Source organism: Gigantopelta aegis, chromosome 4 (assembly GCF_016097555.1).
Source record: "Gigantopelta aegis isolate Gae_Host chromosome 4, Gae_host_genome, whole genome shotgun sequence".
Classification (NCBI taxonomy): domain Eukaryota; kingdom Metazoa; phylum Mollusca; class Gastropoda; order Neomphalida; family Peltospiridae; genus Gigantopelta; species Gigantopelta aegis.
In genome coordinates, this window is record NC_054702.1 from 10,505,030 (window position 1) to 10,525,903 (window position 20,874).

General features: G+C 34.2%; 2 protein-coding genes across 2 annotated transcripts in view; one reads left to right on the forward strand and one right to left on the reverse strand.

The window, feature by feature from the left end:
- LOC121372650 (serine/arginine repetitive matrix protein 1-like) overlaps window positions 1-3,772 on the reverse strand; it is a 30,254-nt gene extending 26,482 nt beyond the window's left edge. The window contains exon 1 of the mRNA XM_041499091.1: window positions 3,715-3,772. Coding sequence (XP_041355025.1) covers window positions 3,715-3,738 — 24 coding nt within the window. The 5' untranslated portion in view covers window positions 3,739-3,772. The remainder of the gene's footprint in view (window positions 1-3,714) is intronic.
- Window positions 3,773-4,622: 850 nt separating this feature from the next.
- Window positions 4,623-20,540, forward strand: LOC121372652. Its single transcript, XM_041499092.1, has 13 exons — window positions 4,623-4,887; window positions 5,284-5,711; window positions 7,395-7,458; window positions 8,543-8,668; window positions 9,116-9,243; window positions 11,393-11,566; window positions 13,108-13,180; window positions 14,561-14,623; window positions 15,315-15,386; window positions 18,243-18,344; window positions 18,718-18,871; window positions 19,414-19,488; window positions 20,056-20,540. Exons 1-13 carry the CDS (start codon window positions 4,765-4,767, stop codon window positions 20,334-20,336), a joined length of 1,863 nt encoding a protein of 620 aa, XP_041355026.1. The 5' UTR covers window positions 4,623-4,764; the 3' UTR covers window positions 20,337-20,540.
- Window positions 20,541-20,874: the final 334 nt, after the last annotated feature.

The following is a 20,874-nucleotide window of genomic DNA, read 5'->3' on the forward strand; positions in this document are numbered from 1 at the left end:
TTATGTACGTGCATATTGATTACTCCAGGATATATACCATGTATTTATCTTAGTATACAAATATTTTTTTTATGATTTCTGTCTTTTCCTCATTTGTGTATTTTATGGGAGGTTTTTGTTAACTGAACAAAAATATTTACCCACCTAACAAATTAAAAAAAATATTTGTTATAAACAATACCTTTTAAAACATACTGTACTATAAAACCAACATAATAATTATATTTCATAATCCAATATCACTGTATTGCCTTTGAAAAAATAGGGGCAGGGGTCCAGACCCCCTTTTTGAAAACTGACCATAAACTTTAAGGGGAAACATGATTATATGAACTGTTCTGTGTAAAAGGAGAGATCAGTCGTAACATTTGGACCCCCACCCCTTTCAGAAATCCTGCATCCGCGCCTGGGCAGGATGTCGCCCAGTGGTAAAGCACTCGCTTGATGCACAATCAGTTTGGGATCTATCTGTTGGTAAGCACCACAACTGGTTTATCAAAGGCTGTGGTATATGCATATAAAAGATCCCTTGCTACTAATGGAAAAATATACGTTTTTCTCTCTAAGACCATGTCAAAATTACCAAATGTTTGACATCCAATAGCCGATGATGAATAAATCGATGTCCTTTAGTGGTGTTGTTATTAAACAAAACTAAAGTTTGAAAAAATAGACATTGTTAAATGGTGCTTTTTGAAGAAATGTAGCAAACAAGACAGAATGTGGAATTATGGGACTAAATATTTGTTTTATTCCATAGATGTTTGGCTCATTCTGTCACAATACACTGTATGAGCTTTTTAAGTATTAAAATCATTAAAATGCACAAGTGGCTATAGGGCTCTGCTAGTCCAGGGCTCAAACTTAAAAATTTATCACCCACAGCAATTAAAAAAACAAATTGCCATCGGTGAAAGGGCCCACCGACAGCAATTTTGAGTATGCCGTTGGTTCACATGGTTTTTATCTAGGTAACCAATTGTTCGGTTACGTGAATTATATTTGCATAACCTGTGGATTACCTCAAAGTTACATTGAAATTATATTTTAAATACATCATTTTTAGCTCAAAGTTAAAAAAGAAAAAGAAAAAATAAGTTTTATAAAACAGTTTCTTTAATGCTTGCAAATCAAAAGAAGTGACTTGTAGATGTTTCTTTTGTTTTCGTACCATCGTAGCATTGTAGATTTATTATTATTATTATTATTCACCACTTGCCATCAGGATCGCAAAAAGTAATTTTTAGTTGCCCGACTCTAAAAACCAGTCCTCGGGCATCAGCCCACCGTATTCTAGAACCTCTGTGCAGCCTGCGGAAGTTAATACTAAATATCAGCCCAGTACTGAAACAAAATAGATACATTTGGAGGAAAAATGCCCATTCCCTGGTGCATGATTAGACTAATAATTTTCTTTCATAAATAACAAATACATAAAGGCTACCATTTGTCACCGTTATGTAAAATTTAGTATACAGCAGATTTAAAAAAGCCCACCAAACACAAATAACAAATGTCCAGTTCCTCTGAACTATAAAACAGGCTACTCATTGGTGCATGATTAGATTAATAAAAATAGATCTTATAATAACATAAAAAGAAAGATCACAATTTGACACCGATATTTTGCAGTGGCGATGCTACTTTCACTTTATCGCTGGTACTTCTATACTACAGTGACGTTCCAAATGTTTGTTATTTGAAGCTCATTATGTGATGTTAGTATTTGTGACATTTGTGCATTTTAGTTTACGTTAAATCCATTTTTAACCTTTGTAAAATTATAGGCAATCCAATATTATGTCTACATATATTCCTTTAGAGATAGAATAGCAGCAGATAATTTAAGCGCCTTAGCGGTCCATGCACATTTCTTTAAAACTTTTGGCTCAACTCTATACTGAGCCTTTGGTCGCAAGTTACAACCGTTGCTATATACCGTTGTCTACTGGTTTGCCGCGCATCAAGTATCTAAATACCAGTCTAAAACATTTGTCGGAATACTAGTACTAGTAGTATGTCTGCATGAATAAACTTACTGTAATCGTGAAGTCTGCAAGTTTTAATTTCTGAACGTCTACAGGACACGACGTAACCAATTTGCGGTTCGTGTAAATTTAATTTTGCGTAACCGACACGCGAACAGAACAGTTCGCGTGAAATATTGTGCCCTGAAATGGAATCATTGACTACTAGCATAAGCTAACATTTAACGGAACCTGGTGTTTCTGAGACGAAGTTGCGACCAATTAAATCTGCAATTGAGGTTAAAATATCAGACACAGTTAGTGAACACAAAAGACAGAATGACCGTTCTGATCACGTGACAAATTTGGCGCCAAATAAATATTTTTTTCAGTCGGAGATTGCCGAAATGATAAAAATATAATTTTTGATTGCTAAAATATAATGTAACTGTTATTGTGTGTATCAAACATACAAATGCAGTATTTGAGATTAATGTATCCCAATATCCCGGGGATACCAGCATTTAATTTTGGATACCAGACTTCAAGAACACAGTATCCTACCGGGATACCATATAATACTAAATTCTCAGGTGGGATACCAAATTTTGAAATGTTAGTATCCAACTGGGATACTGGCCAAAAAATTTAATCTCGAACACTGAAATGGATACTGGTATGGGACACAACATAGGCTGTTAAAAAATAGCATTAAATTATGTTACGGTAACTTCTGGAAGCTACCGACGTTTTTCGTCAGCTGCACTTTCGTACACAACGCGGCTTGCTTCCTTTATGTCCAGTGTGCACACTCAGCGATGTTTTTCAGTGTGAAAAACATGTGCATTTTAAAATAGTGGAGCTGAGTGCTGTAAATTATAACAATGTTAGAAAGGGGCGCAGAAAAACAAATGGGGCTGCCAAACGTCACCACAGCATAACACGAAAGCGAGGAGGCAAAATGTAGTGAGAACGTATATTATACAACAGCACAGGGTACGCGCATGACTAAATATAGTTCCATCAAGTGGTACCAACTAAACGCCTATCAAGTCCAACCAGGACCCAAACACCCGTGTTAAATACTGGCAGATAATGTTCATACACGTTTATACATTTTGCCATCGGTGAGGAGCTTTACCGACGGCAGTAATTTTAATCCAGCAGCACAAAAGTGCCATCGGTGACGCCCCCAACTGACGTCAGTTTGTATGTCATCAACGGCAATTGCCGTCGTTAAGTTCAAAATATCTGCCCGGTCCCCCCCCCCCCCCCCGTAACCATAACCCCTAATCCTCACCCTAACTAAAAATAATGGGGGGGGGGGGGGAGAATACAAAACTCTCTTCATGGGTTCTGTGGATAATTCAGTGACAATATTACTGCAATGTGCAAAAACATGAAAAGGTTTGGGGCTAGTTTAGGGTCAATTCCTAATCTTAACATCAAGCACTATGTAATTTAAAAATGAACTTGTAATACAAATGAAATAAGAAATATGCTGGAGTCAAATAAATGTACTAAATTAAATTAACAAAAAACGGCACGAGACGAGAGCGTCCCTTCATTGGCTTCAACCCTTGGCGTGCTCGATTTCGCAATCATAATTTTAGCTTTATTATGAAAACCGGGTGCAATAGGCTAGAAAGTAATAAAAGCATAACGTTTTACTACAAATAAGGAACACAGCTACGGGATTAAAACGCTAATAGCGGACCTATGGCTAAATTAATTTTAAAAAATAAACCTTAAAAAAGCCTGCGTCCGTCATGGTTGCAAATGACTTCTCGCAAACGAGATTTGCCGAGATCCTGAGTGGTTAGGATTATTTATTGTGAAGAACCGACAATGACTGTTATGTTACTAACTAGAACATGCAAAGTGCCGAAAATATAAACCCAGTGTCAAAACGACCACAAATTCAGTGGCCAGTGCTACAACTACGACTACCACTACTACTACCACCACGACGACCACCACCACAACCACCACCACGATCACAACTCTGTCAAAAATAGGTAAATTGCCATGGAAGTAAAATTTGATCTATTACAGAACGTGATAAAGCTATATACAAAATTTTATCTCAATACACCGAGGCATTGCCAAAAAACAAGTCCGTAAACCAATTTTCGTATCTTCTAAGTTCAAGAGCCATAACTCTGTAAAAAAAAAAAGGCAAATCACCATTAAAGTCAAACTTGGTCTATAGCAGTACAGGTTCTGATGATAAAGCTATACACAAAATTTCAGCTCAATATATCAAAAAACATCTTAAAAAGGATTCAACTTTGTAAATATGTCAAAAAAATACATCTTTAGATTTTGATTTTGCGGTGAGGTGATTTTATTTTTAAATGGTCAGGTGGTGACAAAATAAAAATGGCAAAACCGTTTCCATGTTTGAAACTACATGTTTTTAAAAATACAGTTTAAGGAATGTTTACACTCCCCAGAAAAAGAATAAAAAGAAAGAAAGAAGATATGTAGTTATAGATAACAATACAAAAAATAAATAAATAAAAAAAATAAAAAATCGGCTACCTATTTTTTTCATAAAGCTTTGAGAGGGGCTTTAACGTCCATGGTATTGGAATGTAAAACCTACCAACAAAATAACCGGAAACTATCGCTGTTTTATTGACTGGTTGTGTGATCATGTGCATTTAGATATGTTAGACGTATCATAGTGCATGAATTGGTATATAAATTATGGCTGGTCGCTATCTCTTTGAGGCTAACATCTGTTGGTTTCCCATGAATTACAGCTTTATATTCTTTTATTTGCTATTTCACCATGTGTACTTTCAAGCAATTTTTCCTGCTTATGGTTTTGTTTTGTATGGGATTAGGTATCATTGTCGCCAAGGTGTCGGATAAACCGAACAAAAAGTCTGATAACAGAAAAATAGCAGACGACGTAAGTTTTAATTTTAATAATAATAAATTTACAAATTGGACTTTTACTGTGAGAAAAATAACATTATTTGTGCACAGTCTACAAGTAGGACTGGATCTCTTTTCATAACTTTATATAAAAAAAAGTAGATGCCATAGTTTTTAAAATAACAGTCCGACATCTCTCCGACTCCCAGGGTTAACTGTGGGCATGGAAAAACAAAATCATAAAATTATCTACCACGCTTAAACATTTTTAAAAATCCATTTATTTTGTAACAAAATATCAACTATTACTAGAAATTATTTCATTAAAATAAAATTAAAATGTGCAAATTGTTTCTAAAATTAGCATTTTGCCCTGTGTTCAGGTTTTTTAACGCAATAATCTATTTTGCTAAGTACTTGTTTTTTCCAGAAGACTGATAAGCGAACAGATGATGTAAGTGACAAGGATCTCCCAGAACTTGAAAAGCTTGATGAGGAAATCTGGCCACCAAAGGGTATCAGCTTAAAGGACGACCCAGCAAAATGGCCTGGCCATCTGGACGCCTTTGGATCAATAGGCAAGATCCACAAAGTGGATGTTTACAAACGCTTTCCTAAACCCACTGTGTTTTTCAGTGATTACGTTGCACCGTATATACCTCTGGTGATGCGTGGTGCTGTAAAGAAAGCAACTGCTTTTAAAAAATGGGCTGATGATGAATATTTCCTGAACCTTCCACAGGCACATACCCAGTGGTTTTCGACCGAGCCATCACAGAACATTACATTTATGAAATTTGTCATCGACTATAAAACTAAAAAATTAGTTTATGATAAAGAAGTCCCAGCTTTTCTGAGGTTTGTATTTTAGCATTTATAGTAAAATTATGTACAATTGTCGAGATATTCAATTGCAGGGCTAGCGCTGGGTCAGCAGAAAATTTCGCCAAATTATCTATTAAAGTTCAAAAATTGCAAAAACCCAGTTCTTTTGTATCAATATATCGCCAAATTAAAATAAAATTTGCCAATTGTTTTTGAAATTCGCAATTGGTGAATTTGGCGAGTGTCAGAGCTAGCCCAGAATTGAAAGCATTTTAATGTACATGTAGTAGTAACAATACAAAATATTTATTAGATTATACATTTGCAGACCTCAAACCTAATGACGGCACTGGTGACAATTGCTGTCATTGAGATATAAATTGCCACTGAATAAAAATTACAGCTGTTGATAAAGCTCCACAATGACATTAAAATGCTCCTTTTAAGGGCCCTAAGGGCAACCTAGGGAGACACCACAGCATCATAGAGGTCTAATTAACGAGCTACTCTCGATTCACTAATGTCAAAACCTATATTAGCTCCGGAACTTTCTTTTTGACCGACTGTTCACAATTGCGCCCAAATCCCTCAATCAAACTTGCGCACCTTTTCTCTTTTGGCATAATTCTTGCTCCATTCAAAATTCCATAGCATCATTACACACACACACACACACACACACACACACCTTTCCTGTCCTGGACGGAGGAGCCGGCCGAGGCCGGCTCTTGTGCCCAAGACAGCCGTGCGCTACAACAGCTTGCTCTGAATGTGCACGTAAAGCCCTATGTCCTGACCTAACCTGACCATTAAAAAGTATTCACCTGGTGTACATATAGTCCTGTTCTGTTGTCGATTATCAAATGTTATAAATTTGTACTTGATGAAACATTAACAGAAACATTATTTAACTTTATAGTCATCTTAGCATTATTTGTAGACGAAAACAAAATTGTTGCTGTTTAATTGACTTCATAGTCATACAGCAAAATAATCTTTTAGTCATTTTCCTTTGCTACAAAAATCACTTTTTAAAAATTAGGTAGGCTCAAAATTGCCGTTGGTGAGTCATTTCACCAACAGCATATTTAAAAAAAAAAAAATATGTGTGTGACAAATTCATAAGTTCAAGCTCTATATTTAAGATCTGTAAAGCTGCATTTCTTCAATAATGACAAAAAAAACTGGTCACCCTGGTCTGAGTTGTATTATGGTATGCCATTGTCTGTCCATCCGTCTGTAAATGTTTTATTTCCAGAACATATCTTTCTTCTCAATTCATATAGGATGATTTGCACATTACAGGAAATACTTGTCCGTGCCATATTTGCTGTATCAATTCATATAGGATCATCAAACCTTGCATGCAAGTACAATTTTGGATGACAGTGTGTTACGTACCATAACCAGGTCACCACAACCTACTTTTGACAGGCACATCATGTTCTTATTATCTATTTCTGAAATATAGCTATATATATAATGTGTTTTTAAAAGAAATGTTATGCTTTGAAAATTAGTAATATAATTGAAACAACAGTTAGACGATAATTATAATAAAATTAGTACATGTATATTCTTGTACAGGATTACTGCTTGGTATTTTTTTTGATACTAATTTTATTGTTTACAGAAGCTGGCATGGTTCATTGGTATCGTGAAATTTATTTTGAACATATATGATTTGTGATAAGAATTATGTTTTTACTTTTTAAGTGAAGATGTTCCAATACCATCTCCGTTACTCTGTGATCCTGTGGTAAAGAGCTTTTCCATGAATGTAAGTAAATGTAAAGTAGCGTTATTTAATTTATTTTTCATTAATCATAATTTAAACTTTCTTATTACGGCAGCACTTATCTTGTAGAAAAGACTCGAGTGTTTTGTTAGTTTTATTAGTGCTGTTACTTTAAAATTTAGAATTACAACTATTGCTTTAGAATATTAATTAGTTACTACATAATTACCTTCTTGGTTTACCTGTTAGTTAGGTTTTTTGGGTTTTTTTCTCCAGAAGATGTTGGCATTCTACTGGTGAAACACCATTTTACTATGGTTGTTCCATAGAAAACATTTAGTATATAGAAAATACTAAACAGTTTCCCGCGTGAGAACATTTATATACTATGAGTGTGTTTTCAATCATACATCACAAGCAAAAGTGAGTGATGTATGATTAAAAACACACAAGTTGTAATATAAACGGTCTCACACAGGAATGAGTATAGTATTTTATTTGTTACACCACACATCAATAGAACAAAAATTGCACAGAATGATTTCCAAAATAACTACGGTAAACAAGACATGAAATGCATAGATTAAAGACCAGGAAAATGATGTCGCTTATACTTTATAAGAATTGACAGGGTGTATTTTTCCAATTTAAAACTATGAATTGAAAGAACCATGTGTACACATTTTGCATGAACATCTATGCGAAGTTGTACTATGTGACAGTCCATCACCTGACCAGAGGTCATAACCTCTCAAAAAGCATAATCTACAATGTGAAGAGATGATAAATATCACATTGTTTTCTCTTCCACCGCAGTGTAATAAATCCAAGTAGGCATATCATATGCAGGCATTGAATTTGAGGATTTATTTAGTAGGATTCTGCTGGAATTGTAAAATGATGTGATATGGATATTTTGGGATTCCATTTCATAATCTCATGCATCTCACAGTCTGCATATGGACTAGCTATTATTCAAATTTATCTTACCAGACACATGATCTATACTATGATTATATTGTTGTTGTTTATTGTCATTTATGGATGTACATTTATGTCGGTACTGAAATACATTGATCTGTACTGATGTGTCTTTTTGTATTGATATGTTGTCTTTTTACTTCAGATGTTGAACATATATGGATATGATTTTTCTTCACCTATATCCCGAAGAAATGTTGATACTATTCGCTGTGTGTTTGCTGGGAAACAAGATTTTGTGCTTGTTAGCAACATAGATTTTAGTGATGTGGTAAGTCCACGATTTTCAGAGTGGAATAGTATCTTATTAGTTTGTTATGATACAACAGGGGAAGTGTATCTTGGAATTATTCAGAAGTCATTCAGTTGTGAAGTACTAATATTAGAGGAGCCATTTAAGAAGTCATTTTGCAAATAAAAACAATTACCCCCCCCCCCCCCCCAATTTTTTTTTTAATGAAATGCTTTGTGAGCAGTGAAAGATAAAAAGAAAAATATCTCAAGAAGAAGTAATAGAACAGGTTTGAAACAATGAAATTTACATGTTAAATTAAATTAAAAAGCAAATAAAGAATGTAAGAATGATAGAGGAGAAAGAAGTAAAATGTGTGGGTTCTGTTAGATGCCTCTTGATTTAGATGCAGTGGATTTTTATAAATATTAAGATCATTGTAAAAATATTAAGATCATAAGAACCATATGTACTTGTTTTTGTTAGATGCCTTCTGATTTTGATAAAGTGGATGTTAGGAAGGTCAACTACAAACAGTATCCCTCTCTTCGTCAAGCTGAATACCACAAGGTTACTGTTAATTCAGGTGACTGTATCTTCATTCCCACAAAATGGTGAGTTTTTGGTTTGTTTTATAACAAACCTCTGAAACGGTTTTTTACACACATGTATGCTTCTGATCATGAACACTAGGGAAAGAAAAGGAATGATTCTTTAATGACACCTCACCACATTTTAAACTATGGCTGTTTGGTGTCTAACATATGGTTATTTATTTAACATATTTTAGAGATCACAAAACCATAGTTAAAAATAAGCTGAGGTGTTCTCAAACAAACATTGCCATGGTTTTTGCCAGAAAGTACAAAGGGTAAAATTACGTACCCTAAAATCTTGGAAATAATGGATATATTTTTGTTATAATTTTTAGAAACATTATAGTAACAGAACTGCTGTTTAAAATTTGTCAAAGTACATGAAATACTGTATCAAATTTAAAAGCATTTGAAACCTATAACCACCTAGTAGGGACATTTATCATCTGTTTTGTTCTCTCAAATGTACGTATCCCCAAATGTTTTTTCTGTTTTTGTAACCACCAGTGTTCTGACACAGTCTTTCTCAGCGAATATTGCAATAACTAAGATTCTTGCACATGCCTACATCAGCCTATACCCTCTACACACATTGGCCTAGAGGGGTGGGACGTAGCGTAGTGGTAAAGTGCTTGCTTGATGCACAGTTGATCAGGACACCCCATTGGGCTATTTCTCACTCTAGCCAGTGCATCACAATGTATATTAAAAGCAGTGGTATGTGCTATCCTGTCTGTGAGATGGTGCATATAAAAGATTCCTTGCTACTAATAGAAAAATGTAGCAGGTTTCCTTTGTTAAACTATATGAAAAAATTACTAAATGTTTGACATCCAGTAGCCGTTGATTAATAAATCAATGTGCTCTAGAGGTGTCATTAAACAAAACAAACTTTTTTTGCATTGGCTTATAGAGATTATTATACGTGCTTGTGTGTCGTACAGATTTTACGAAACGAGTGTCAGGATTTTTGTATTGCCTGAGCGAGAGCAAGGGTAATACTTGAATCCTGACACGATGTTTCAGCTACAACTAGAAGGAGACGATGAAATGACGTCATATTTCAAATGCAGTCTGAACTAGGACTGGAGAAGCAACGTCAAGTTATGACATCGCTTCCCACAATTACGTCATTACACTTGTTATTACACGTTTGCTTTGTATGATTATTATTAACTTGGTTATGTTGAACCATATGGATAATTAACTCCCATACAAGAGAGTATGCAACACATGTTATCAGGACTTGAAATAATGGCCCGCAAAACAGTAAATTTTTAGACTTAGCAGGTGAATGTGCAGGTCATGTTACAAAAGACAGATGTGTTCTACGATTATCTCATTTACTATTTAATTCATGATTCTTTTATATTTTAATTCCATAATGCTTTAAATTACATCTCGGATATCCAGAATGTTTGCACATATCAGTGCCTCCCCATACACTATACCATTTTATGTTTAGCATCTATATTTTTTCTTAGCAGGACATATTTATTTTGGCCTGCTATTTAAAAACAAAAAAAAGATGGCTATAATTTGTGTTCTATTGCAAGCCCTGGTTATCGCTTCTTCCTCTTTGCAAACTTAATGTGTGGGGCAGAATTTAAATCAATCAGTGATGTAGAGCACTTGGTTGGTGTGATGAGGTCATAGGATCAAGCCCCATTGGCAGACACTTATTGAATTTCTTTCATCCAAAGAAGTGCATCACAACTTGTATATCAAAAGTCATATTATGTGTTCTTTTTGTGGGAAGAATAACATATAAGTTGCTGTTAATGGAATAATGTAATGAGTTTCAGAATTATCAAATGTTTTATATCTAATTGTCAATGTGCTATCAGAGAAAAGTTTAATTTGTGGATGATCCTTAATGTATTCTGTTATTTGATATCATTTCCTTGACAGTATGTTGGAAGCATTCATTTATTCAGGGCTAGCTCTTGCACTCGCCAAATTCGCCAACTGCGAATTTTGAAAACAACTGGCGAATTTTATTTTAATTTGGCAAAGAAATTTCAATATTAATTGATATTTTGTTACAAAATAACTGGGTATCTATAAAATTTGGAAGTGTCATATATAATTTGACAAAATCTTCTGCTGGTCCAGAGCTAGCCCTGCTTATTAGTAGGTGTATAAACAGTGACAGATGTATTTCTAGGTACTGGCAGCAAAACTGTGTTGCCAATACCAAGGCAGTGGATGTCACCTGGTATCACAAGATCAAGAACGTGAAACCGTCCGAGTGCTTGAACTACACAGCAACACCCACTCTCAACATGGTCGACTTTCCTGACCAGATAAGTCTAACAGACTCCAGTATGCTGATTGCAATGTGAGTTTAGTGGTGACCATTACAGTTGTTGGTTGTAACTGGCCTCGGTGGCGCAGTAGGTACAGGGTTCGCAGCTCGGTACCGGGTCCAACCCAGAGCGAATTCTTAAGGGCTCAGTGGGTAGGTGTAAGGCCACTATATTTACACCCTCTTCTTTCTCACTAACCACTTACCTACTGTCATGGACAGACAGCCCAGATAGCTGAGGTGTGTGCCCAGGACAGCGTGCTTGAACCTTAATTGGATATAAGCACGAAAAAAAGTTGAAATGAATGTTGGTTGTAATGACTGTTGGCTCAACAATGATTATGCTAGCAGTAATCACTTTGTACTGATTAATGGTAGTGATGATCATTGTATGAGTAGTGTAGTGGTAACAGTGGTCTTAATGATTATACTTAAGTTAAGTCACCTACTGGTTCAACAGGAGGGGACTATAGGTTTCATCTTCATCCTTCTGTCTGTCCGTCCGTCCGTCTGAACCACATATAGTTTTGCAGGTTTTTTTTTTTTCACAATGCCTTGAGATGTTGAGCTGAAATTTTGTTTATGGCTTTATCACATAAAAAAGATAAAATTTGATTTTCATGGCGATTTACCCATTTTTTTTAATTTAGTTATGACCCTTGAACTTAGGAGATATGAAAACAAAATTTCCGGACTTTTGTTTTGCATACCTGATAATATTGAGGTGAAACTTTGGGCCCGGTAGGGAAAGTTATGGCCCCGGTAGGGAAAGTTATGGCCCTTGAAATTTGGAGATATGAAAATTAGTTTTTTTTCTGATGTGTTTTTGCAATGCCATGAGATAATGATATTTTGTGTATAGCTTTATCGTATTCTGTTATACATTTAGATCAAGTTTTACTTTCATTGTGATTTACCCATTTTTGACAGTTATGGCCCTTGGATTTAGGAGATACGAAAAAAAATTATGCCCGGTAGGGGATATGTATTGCAGTTCTCTCAGAATGCTTGTTTATGACAGTGATCATGCTAACAGTGGAATGGTTTTATATACGATGTTCACAGTAGAATGGTTAGACCTGACTTGTTAATAGTAGGATGGTTGTTCCATCTCTAAGACTATTTTTGAATTACCAAATGTGTGATATCTAATGGCCGATAAATAATTAATCAATGTGCTCTCGTGGTATCGTTAAACAAACCAAACTTTAAACATTATACCTATGATGAGAACAGTAGCAGAGACAGATCTGTGGAGGGACCAGATGACCTGCCCCCCCCCCCCCCCCCTAAATATATTTTTTTGTGGTTTTTTAAACAAATTTCCATTGGGTTGCCCTTTTCTCCTTAGTACCCCATACATTTTTTTTTTTTAATTTGGACCCACCTGAGTACAATGGTCATACTTTTGATGTTATCTGTAGAACCTATGATGTTACTTGTTGAATGATTATGCCAATGATGTTAATACATGTAGTAGAATTATGACGATTGTTATTATATGTTAATTCTGTAGAATGAATATAATAATAAATGAAGTATTAATAATCACTAAAACAAATTATTATTTCCAGCCAGCATTTTTCTTCCTACCTTATTTCATCTCCAAGTCTGACATACAAGCATTTTGAAGCAGAATTGAAAAAGGTGAGGACTTCTGTAGTATTTCTCTTGCACTTGTTTATCATTCAGTACATCATGACGGATTGCACAGGCTGCTGTTTAGTTTAAAGGTTGAATATATCCAGATGGGTTAATATTGGTACTTTTTTATCATTATAATGAGCTGTGTACCATCTATATTATTTGATGTTTGTGGTTCCAAATTATGTGTCTTAATTTGTCCTACTGCTAACAATTCTTTAAATTAAAACACCTAAAATATATAGTAATATAATTAGAACCCTCAAGCAGCAGAGGTTGGTCAAATACTCAGATGAAAAGTTTACATTAGTATACGATGGTGCTGAATATTTACTTATTTTGTTGATATTCAAGAAAATAACCAGTGTATTAAAGATACATGTACCAGATTTATGCAAAATTTATGTTAAATGTTCAATTATTTTAAAAATACAGTATTATAATTAAATTTCCATTGCCTTAATTACAATTTAAGGTCGTCCCATTGGTCCAGCCGTGGCAATGCGAGTTTATTCATTTCTCGATGAATGTAAAAATAATGTTGTCAGGGAACATCATATCTGATGACGTCACTTTATATTGGTATTTTGTCTTATTGAGAGTTATTATTTAATGCCAAAAATAAATCAAAATAAAACATTAACTTTGAATATGTTTCAAATTTAATTATAAGTATTGTCTGTTATTTCTTTTACATTCATCTGGGTATAAACCCCCAAAATCATCCACCAACTTCACTGATTTCTATAGTTCGCAGATGATTGTTGTTTTTCATACCCCAGTGAATGTAAACAAAATAACAGACAATCCTTATTTGTTACCACTACATGTATTTGTTCCTTGAAATGATTTTAACACACACAAAGATGTTGTGTATTTGATGCAACAACCATTTTCTTCATTTATGAATGAAACTGGCTAATATACACCAACAGTTTACACCAAAGTGAACATTTAGTCCACACATTAGGCCATCCACTAGGGAGAAGGCTTTGTAACTTATTCAGATTTGTGACAACAATTTTGCAGAATTAAAAGTAAAATATTTGTAAGTGTTTATTTGCAAATCATATTTCTGGAGCACATAATTTTAAAATAACATAATTGCATGTAATGTGTTGATATAGGGTGTTGATAAAGGCCTGAATACTTATTACTGACCAGGCTGTATAGTTTGTACCACCAAAGTAGATTGTAATTCCTGAGTACGACAAGGAAAAGCAACATTGGTTCAAGGAAAATCTCATGTTTTTTATATTTGATCTTCAGATTCAGAGAGGAAACAAACTGCCACCACAGGTTATTCCTACTGAATAAAAGGCAAGGCATGTTTTTGTAATAGCATCATGCAATGTCATGTATAAAAATTTGTGTTCTTTCCAGGATAAAAAGTTGCTGTCTAAAATGTTAAACTGGACGGACGAATTTGAAGAAATTACAGTTGAGGTACATCTATGGTTGTGAAACCAAACTATATTTACCAATATGCATTTTTAGGCTCATTTTTACTACAAAATTTGGTTTACTGTTACTTAACTCGCCAGCTTGTTACTGAGCTGATCAGTGGCTAATTTAATTCTTCTTTTATATGAAAAAAGGAAGAAAAGAAAAATAAGTTTGCCTGGAAAAGATTTCGTGAATATTCACAAGCAAACAAATGATACTCTTTCGTTTGGAACCCCCTCCCACATCTTCTAAAAGAGTACATAAAAAATGTTCATACTCTAAGGAATGTTTTTTCTTTAAAAGTTGACTCGCTGGTAATGAAAACCCCAAACAATTATAATAAATAATAATAATTAAAAAAACCAAAGAGTGAGATACTTAAATGGCTAAAGTTTACAGTTTGTACTAAAATAAAGCTCTGCAGGTGACATAAAAGTTTGAAATATTGTTGCCTAAAATATGTGAGAAAATGTCACAAGGTCTTCCAGTGAGGATCAACCCAGTTACCTTTGCACCTCAGGCAAGCACTCTATCACTGAGTTATCCCTCTGTCCTGGGCTGGGATATACAATAACATAATATAATATTTTACAATGAAATAAAGGTTAACATTAATTTCTTAACTGTATGTCACAGTATTTTCATTCAGTCCACACATACATACATTAATACATGTATTTTTGTTTAACAGGTGTTTCAGCTTCTTGATATAAACTCTGATCAGTCATTCTCCGTATCTGACCTGCAGCTGATAACACCAGAAGTGAGTAACCTTACATTTTATAATACAAAATATGCATAAAAATATATATATTTATTCTACAATCATTGATGACTAAAGTAGTGTCGGAAATAGAATAAAACTGATTTTCGTTGATTATTTCTTTCATATTAAACTGACTGGTAAATATTTTGTAAATGTCTATTTAATGATACTCTACCTAATTTAGCATTTACTTGTTTGGGCTCTAATTGATGTACAAGGTGGTGTTTACTCTTGGAAAGAAAAATAAAAATGTCAGTAAACAGGTGATTTGTGCACTTTATTGGAACAGACTATAACAAATTTGTATGGACATGACTTGTGTCAATTTTTACTTCTATCCCTCCTGAAGACAAAATATTTGTAGACATTTCTAAGTAATTTTTGAGCAAAACTGTCAAGAACCATTCTGAGTGTGTGATCTATTACACAGGTATTAAAGGTGCTATGTATTAAAGGTGTTATCTCCAAGTTGCATAATGACAACTATTACAACAAACAAAACAAAAAAAATAATAATAAAAGTAAATAAATAAATTTTGCTTTAAAATTTAAAGAGTACAAATAATTTTATCTTCTAGTAGAAAATACATGTTTATTGGAGAATCTTTATCACAAACAGATGCTGATATATAACTATGGTATAGCACCTTTAAGTGGTTGCAAGATTGTGTAAATTTCTAATGTACTTATATTGAATTAATATTCACAAAATATGCTGATCATAATTAATAACTCCTGCTGCAATTCAAAATACTCAGTTAACTTGCAGTTTAAAAAAAAGTTTGTTTAAGGGTAAATGAAATTGACATGTAGATCAAAATGTGTTATAGTCTATTCCAATAAAGTACACAAATCATCTGTTTACCAACAACCTTCTTTTAATTTCAAGAGTAAACACCACCTTGTACATCAGTGAGAGCCCAAACAAGTAAATGCTAAATTAGGTAGAGTATCGTTAAATAGATATTTACAAAATATTTACCTGTCAGTTTAATATGAAAGAAATAATCGACGAAAATCAGTTTTATTCCATTTCCGACATTACTATAGATAAATTTTTATATTTTTACTCAATGGCCAAAAATATAGCTTGTGATATGAAACATTCCCAGTCTTGAGCTCGTCGCGGTAAGACATGTTTGTGCACACTGCACATGCTTTCGCGGTTCGATTTGGGGATCCTTCACTTTTGTTGTTTTTATCAGCGAAGTGAAGTTTTCTACTGGGATGTATGCGGCCATTGGAACTGATTGAACGCTGGAACGCTTCTCGTTTCGACAGTCTGCACCACCAGGTTGGATTCTTTTTTAGCAAGATTTCTTGCCTCCACGTCATTTCTCCATCTGACTATGTTGACTTGCTTTTTTCATGACTAGTATGACGGCCATTCTGCAGAACGCCATGGTTGTTCGCGTTTAGTCTCTACATGTCCGAGCCTGTCCTAGCAGCACTGGAAGATTGACCGCCCCACTCTAAGAAGAAATAGGAAGCGGGGTCGGCCCCTACTACTCTTTTCTAGACTTTACTTTGTTTTATTGTGATACCATCTCGTATCCTCCGGAGACGGGTCCGTCCGCACCACTATACCAACCTATGATGACTGGACTATACCCTAGTCTGATTCTTTCTCTCGTTCACACGGATCCGGCTTCTCAAGATCTGTATTTCAGCACAGCACTACACCTTCAACGTCTATTGACTGTCAATCTAGGGGTTTTCTTGACGGGATGCAATCTAGTGGTTTTCTCAACCTGTGCACCCTAACGGCCTTAACGAGGCCACTCATGTGGACATATAGATCGGACTTTAAACTTTTAGACCTTCGTTCAAAAGTTTATGCCGAAATTACTTTCTTTTTTTAATATTATCAAATAGTCCGATCCTCTCTTCTTTCTCTTATTTATTTTTGGACTGTCCTTCTAAAATGCTCCAAATTATATAAATATTCGACCGAGCAGTCAATTGTTTTTATTTTTGGCGTGTAACTTTTTTTTTTTTTTTTTTTTTTAAATTCTATTAACTTTTTTACTCATTGCTATTTTCAAAATTCTGCCCATTTTCAACTCTATTATACCCCCCCTCCCATTTTATTTAATTTCTTTTTGACCACCTGATCTAATCTAGCGACCAAATTTAATGAGTAGAATTTTCTTTATTAATTATATTAGAGATGCACATCAAAATTTTAAAGGCCCACTATTTAATTTTTGGATGTAAATTTCAAAATTGTCCGCTTAATTTTTTTCTGTCCCGGGACAAGCCCCTGGCTATCCAGAGACAGGCCCTGGGACGGACATGCTCGAAACTCTAGTGGTATATGAGCATGTAAAAATTATTCGCACTCGAACTGTGACATGAAAGGAGTCTGACTCAGAGTTGGAGGGCAGTTCCCCCTTGCATTTCAACTGCTATTATCATACTGAAAAAGACTTGTTTACTAGATTGATCACACAATGTGCAAAGCAAAATTGGAATAAATATACTGTGTATTAATTTCCCAACTTATCTTAGTTAGTGGATAGCAGGATAAATAAAATAAATGGTTACTAGTGATCTTACTAATCTGCTTTATTCTGCTTGTGTTGACTTGGGTGTATGCCTCACAAAAAAACATCACAGCATTCACTGTTCTAACCATTACAAGATAAAGGTGGTATCTTATGGTAAATATTTTAATACATTTAAAAGTAACCATGAAGTTATATTCCTGTATCATTCAAGACCCTGCTCCTAAACTTTTATGCATATTCACTGTCATGTAGTATAAAACTATACATGTAAATAAAGAACTTACAGCTAGTAATTAGTTTTTATTAAATGTAATAGATAATAATTACATGTTTGCTCTTACAGAAACTGACAAAGCTCCACCCACTTTTGGATGACCTGCTAGCGGACTACCAAGATATTCTTACTGATCAGCAGGAGGATACTAAAGAGTCTGCAGAACCAGCGGTAACACGTAGAAATTGAAATATCAGTCATTTCTTTAACAACACCTCTACATATTTTTCTGTCATCTTAATCAAGTAAAAAGGCAAGAAGTAGGTGTGAGCTTTCCGATGGAGGCAGCGTCAACTTTTGTTTTAAAGTTTCACGTTTAGATTAGTTTCTCACAATGAAACTTGGTTTATAGTTGCACCTATGGATGTTAATCACAGTACACTTGAAAATGTTATGGTAGTTAAGACATTTAATTCTGTGCAATTCTTATTTTAATTGTAGCTGTTTAGTGTTTGGGAGACGAGTTTGTAAACATCTCTACTTGTGTCTTTTTTAGTTCATTTTAATCAGTTAAATGTATGCCATGATTTGTTTTGTTTTTCAGACAGGTAAGACTGTAGATGCAACGGTTAAAGAACAGCTTGGAGAATACATGTCGGTTTTAGAAGATGTCATTAAAGACAGTATTGAAGAGTTCTCAGTAACAGGGAAACTTCCAGACATGGAAAAGAGACTTGGCCAGAAAATAAAAAGTCTAGGTAATGTATTTGTTCAAACAAACAGGATTTGAAAGTAGATTTTTAAAATTTTAATAATTTTGATTACTGTAAACAAGATTAATATTGCTGCACAATATTCTTGCTAATACACACTTTAGTGCATGTTCGTGACATGTACATTTCATGAACAACCATCGATACTTGCAGTGAGTATCTGCAGTGAAAATAGTGTGTAAATTTCGTGCATTTTAAAAAAAATTCTTGTTTACAGTAAATGTATGTACTTGCTTAAATTTGTGACAATTAATGTACCATTTTTATTGGTGGTGGACTTCAGTCATTTTGTAATTTATTATTACTTGCTACAAATATAAATGTTTAATCTTAAATACACAGAATACATTCAGTTGATATATTTGGTTACAATTTAATATAATTTAATGAAAATTTGCATTAAAATTTGTTATTGAAATTTGTGCTGCAAGCATAATTATTAAGTATTTGTTTAAATTTTATGGAAATTTGTTATTACTTGTACATTTTTTAGTAACTTAATATTTGTTTTGTTTTTTGGTATTCAGGTGGTAAACCTCCAACTAAAACAGATACAACTACAAAGACAGCGAGACAGAAAGCAAAAGAACAGCTGAAAGGAAGTATGTATTTTAAATCGTTTTTTAATTGACAATAAACACTCATTTACAAATTTTATGACTGAAAATACAGAATACTGCTACTAACGTTTTTATTGAAATGTCAACAGGTCCCTCTTTTCAAAGTTTATTTTCCACCTATTTATAATGTGGATTTTTTCTTGGTGTGTGTTCAATATTCAATTTCTCAATACATATTTGTTTGTCCTCAGGATTATTATTATTTGTGTGTGTGCTGTTGATGCTCAGCCATTTAAAAAAAAAAAATTGGAATATTTTTTGTTTGGCCAATTTTTTTTTTTTCTTCTTTGCTTAGTCAGCTAATTAGACCCAAAGTCCTGAATTATGTTTTGGGATAATTTCTCAACCTGGTTCAGATGCTTGTGCAGAGGGGGTGGGGTTTTGGGGTTCCACCCCCTCCTCCCCCCATTCAAAACAACTTTTCTTATTTTTCAATATATTTCCTGGGAAACCGTCTCAAATTCCCAAAAGAAACTTTTTTTGCTTATCAGTCTGCACCCCCTCTCCCTATAATTTTCTGGACATGCACTTGAGTTTGTTGTGTTTTAGAAAAGCAAAAAGTGGAGGAAGCCGAAGATGTGTTGGAATTCACGGAGGCAGAAGAAAACTACAAAGTTATTGATGAATCGGTGGTGGAGGAAATCATAGTCGATGATGACCTGCCAGAGGTCGAGTCCAAGTCACCAGAGAAGCAAGCAAAGAAGAAACCAGATGTTACCAAAAAGGAAGAGGAACAGAAAAAGAAAAAAGAAAAAAAAGAGAAAAAGCCAGAAAAAAGTAAAACGAAACAAAGTTCTAAAAAAGTTAAGTCTAAGCATGAAGAACTTTAGTGCTGAAATAAAGAGTATGTAGCAGAATTTTGAAACAAGTATTCAGTACAATTTAGGGTATTTTATTGCATGTGAACGTGTAAAAGGTAACTTATTCAGTCATTACTTGACTTGGTAGCTGTTATGTTTGGCTGTTGTGAATTTTTAAAGATATCATTTTTCATTATAAGTACACATTTAAATAAAGAGTATGAGTATGGTAAATATGATTTGTTTTGGGTTTTTTGTCCGTTGTTATATACATATCACCTAAACACTGACCCAGCTTTCTGGCACAAAATGCTTTCTTCTTTATTTCTCTTAGTATGTTTAATAAGTACATGTGTGGGCGGGATTTAGTTCAGTCAGTTGAGTGCTCATCTGTGGTGCTTGCGTTGCAGGATTGAATTACCTAAGTGGATCCATTCAACTGATTAGGTTTTTTCTTGTTCCAACCAGTGTACCACAACTGGTCAAAGGCTGTGGTATGTGTTTTCCTGTCTACGAGTCAGAATTACCAAATGTTTGACATCCAATAGCCGATGATTAATTAATCATA